The sequence below is a fragment of the Vigna unguiculata genome, chromosome 6 (genome assembly GCF_004118075.2).
Source record: "Vigna unguiculata cultivar IT97K-499-35 chromosome 6, ASM411807v1, whole genome shotgun sequence".
NCBI classification, from domain to species: Eukaryota; Viridiplantae; Streptophyta; class Magnoliopsida; order Fabales; family Fabaceae; genus Vigna; species Vigna unguiculata.
This window is the reverse complement of record NC_040284.1, coordinates 22,246,004-22,249,561: the sequence shown is the minus strand read 5'-3', so window position 1 is coordinate 22,249,561 and position 3,558 is coordinate 22,246,004. Positions and strand designations below refer to the sequence as shown.

Here is a 3,558-nt window from a genome sequence, read left to right as displayed (position 1 = left end):
AAATTGTAAAAAAATGTTGGTGTGTTAAGTGGGTCAATCCACCTTCAACCCGGTTTGAACTCGTGGGTTAAGTGAGGCGGGTGTAGTTCAACCCACCTTTAAAAGGTTTAAATTTTTCTCAACCCAACCCGACTCGAACCCGTGGTGAGTCGGATTGACTCACGAGTTGAAATCCATTTTAACATATATAGTTTTTCATATATTACAATTGAGGTAGTATTATTTTCATAGATGAAGTGAATATTCTTGTAAAAAATTGGTGGAACTTAAACTATACTTAATTAACTTAACTTATGTTTTGAATTTCTAATAAATTTGAGAATTTTCAATTGAGTCACTAATAAATATTTGTGGTCTATTGAGTACTCAATAAATATATTTTTTTGAATTGAATTCTGACAGTTAACTTCTTTGATTAAGCCGGTGATATGACTGGGTGACATGGTTATTATTTTGTCAAGTCACTTTGTTTAATCATTGCCACATATTATTTTTATAATTTTATAATTTTTTTTTATTTTTATGAAATTATAAAATTATAAAAATAAAAAATATGAAATTATAAAATTATAAAATTATTAATTTTGATTTTTGTGTAACTTTATAGTTTCATATGTCATAATTTTATATTTCATAATTTTGTATTTATACATTTAATATTTTTATAATTTACATTTATTTATTTTGAAATTTATAATTTTAATTATTATGTTTAAATTTTTTAATAAATCTTCTGAAAAGTAACGGTTTTTAAAATAGTGATATTTAAACAATTATAGTTTTATTATTTTAATTTAAAATTGTATAATTATAAAATTATGATTTTATTATTTGATTATTTGAATGAAAGTCTAAAATATATCATAATTATATATTTCACAAAATCATATTTTATAATTATACAATTTTAAATTAAAATATTGAAATTATAAAATATAAAATTATAAAGTATGATATGTGACGAGGTGACCTGCAAAATAATATTGCAAAATAATAATCGGGTTAGAGTCACACCACTCTAATGAGTAAAAAGTTAACAGTAATGACTCAATTGAAAATAATAGGTTTATTGAGTACTAATCCACCACAAAAATTTATAAATTTATTAAGACTCGATTTAAAGTTCCAAATTTATTAGAGATATAATTAAACCTAAAATTTATTTCTTAACTTTTGAAATATTACTTTCAAGCATAAACAAAATTTTTGACGTTATATTTTAAACTTAAATTCTTGCAAAAACTAAAACAGTTCCAAGAAACCAAATAAAAGAACTTCCGAAAATTTCATCCAACATGTTCCATATTTAGTCTCAATAACAAGTCAATTTGGGAATGGTAGAATAAAAAAATCAAATCTGCAAAATTTACAATGCTGTTACTTGAACAAACCAGTAGTACAAAAGCACCAAAGATATGTCGCATGTTGTACTGTGACAAAACTAATATTATGAATCGAATCCATTAGTTTCCACACTTAGAGATGAAGATCTAAGTTAACTTGTTTATAATTAGTATCCCCAAGAAGTTCTGAAGAAGCCTCTTGTACAGATGATGTTGATGCTGATGATGAATTTGGTACCTGTGGAGGAACAGATTCCTGCCTTAACTGCATTTGCATGTTAGGTGTTTGGTGCATGACCTGACCGAGATTTGCCTGCATTGTGTAACTGCTGTTGTTGAAGTCTGGTGAATTCAACAAGGCTTGAAATGAGGTGCCTAAACCATACCATGAAGTGTTTGAATGATTAGAATGTTGGCAGCTACTAAAGAAGGAAAAAAAAAATATAGTTATGATTGAGCGGTTCTCACCTGGAATTGAGCCTCCTTGCATTGGTTGAGACCAAGGGGTTACCCTTGAGGGAATCATGCTAAACATGGCGTTTGTTTTCCATGGCTGATTCACCAGAGACAACTCTGCAAGATTGTGTCTAGGCATGTCATACATCGAGACTCTCGGCCTTGGTTGATTCACAAGAGATGACTCAATGATGTTGCTTCTCATGCAAGACATGGTGTCTTCTAACAAAATGCTTGGCATGAGTGGTTGCCCCGAAATGCTATTTCTGTTGCCTGATAACCCTGAGATTATGCTTGTTGGATGGTGAGGAGAAAACACATTGTTGGTGCTGGTGCTGCTTCCATTGGCTAACATGTATGGAACACCAGTTGAGGTATTCCACTCTCTAGTGTTGTTGCTTGTTTTGTTAACTCCAAAGTGGATTCGGTTAGTTTCCTCTTGAATAGGTCCAACAGAAGAAGAAGCATGGTCAACCGGAGAATCCAGTTTGCCCTTTGAGATGCCCCTGAAGTTCCTGGTGTTATTAAGAATGTTGTTTTTTGGAGTTGCAGAACCAGGAATAGTAAGTGACCTATTGAGAAAGGGAAGGGCAAGAGGAAATGTCTGAGCATTGAGAGTGTCTTGTTGTGTTGGTATCTGTGGAGTTGGTTGATGCCTAATTTGAGAACCAGAAGCATTTGCCAGGAGGTTCTGGGATGAAGTGCTACTAAAGCAAAGTTGTTGATGCTGAAGTGGTTCAAGTTTTTTGGCCGCAACCCTTTGAACGATTGGTCCCAAATCCTTCACAAACTGCAGTAGACTTTCTTTGTACATCAATTGGTTTTCATTCACCTAAAATAGCAGCATGCATTATGAATGGTAATAGTTTTTTTAGCCCAAATTCTGAAGTTGGTTTTAAGGCAAGTGGTGAAGAATTGAAATAACAACTACATGGAAGTAATACTAGTTTGAAAAGTTGTATGTGAAAGTTGTATTATATCACATGTCCATTTTGTCTGATTTATAGCCATCATCAAATCAAATTTTAAGTGTTTAGAATGAAATGTTCTAATAAGGAAGTTTATGTGCAAATATGACCTCATATTTTGTTCTACTTTACTCCATATTCAATGTTTTGTGTTATACTTCTCCCAAATATTACTCAGTTACAATCAACTTCTATTATTGTTTATAGATCACTAACTCATGTAATTGTTTGGGAGAAAAACAGAACTTACTTGAAAGTTAGGCATATTACCACCACACAGGACTTCTGAAACCAGCGGCTTATACGTGTCCCTCTTTCCAACTTCTGTAAGATAAGCAAAATTTTGTCTCCCTGTATTAACAAAGCCTTGATCTGTTGGAATATCAACTACTAATTTTCATAATAATAACTGAAACTATCAATTTTGTTATCTTTGCTCACATATTGCTCTTTAACTATGTATGATCATGAAACTTTAGTATTAAGGATTATGAAAATGATGTTTATCACACATTTGTTATCAGAAGAAGGAGAGCAATAAGTTATTTTCTAAGAAAGAGGAATATATAACAGTGGTTAAGATTACATCTACATGAATTGAGGAGCAGGTTTTCATACCAGTAGAATCCCTCTGTGAGGTCTTTTGTTCCCAATTTTTTGGCTTTCTACCTGGGCGTCTCTTCATAAGGGAAGAGTCCAAATCAAGATGTTGAGGAACAACATCTAGAGCCTCAAAAATGAACTTAGCATGCCTACTAATGTCTTCAGCCTGAAAGATATTAGTTGAACAA

The 3,558-nt window shown here is 31.8% G+C and overlaps 1 protein-coding gene across 1 annotated transcript; it reads right to left on the bottom strand.

Annotated features, from left to right (window-relative positions):
* Positions 1-1,318: 1,318 nt before the first annotated feature.
* Positions 1,319-3,088, bottom strand: LOC114189245. Its single transcript, XM_028077967.1, has 3 exons — positions 3,018-3,088; positions 1,812-2,631; positions 1,319-1,718 (listed from the first exon to the last, which is right to left on the bottom strand). The coding sequence occupies exons 1-3, from the start codon at positions 3,030-3,032 to the stop codon at positions 1,477-1,479; spliced, it is 1,077 nt and encodes a 358-aa protein (XP_027933768.1). The 5' UTR covers positions 3,033-3,088; the 3' UTR covers positions 1,319-1,476.
* Positions 3,089-3,558: the final 470 nt, after the last annotated feature.

What these genes read in the sequence shown, in the direction of transcription:
- LOC114189245 (XM_028077967.1), bottom strand. An exon ending in GCAAGGAGGCTCAATTCCAG is followed by an intron (nt 1,719 to 1,811) that starts GTGAGAACCGCT and finishes GGTATGGTTTAG; the next exon opens with GCACCTCATTTCAAGCCTTG.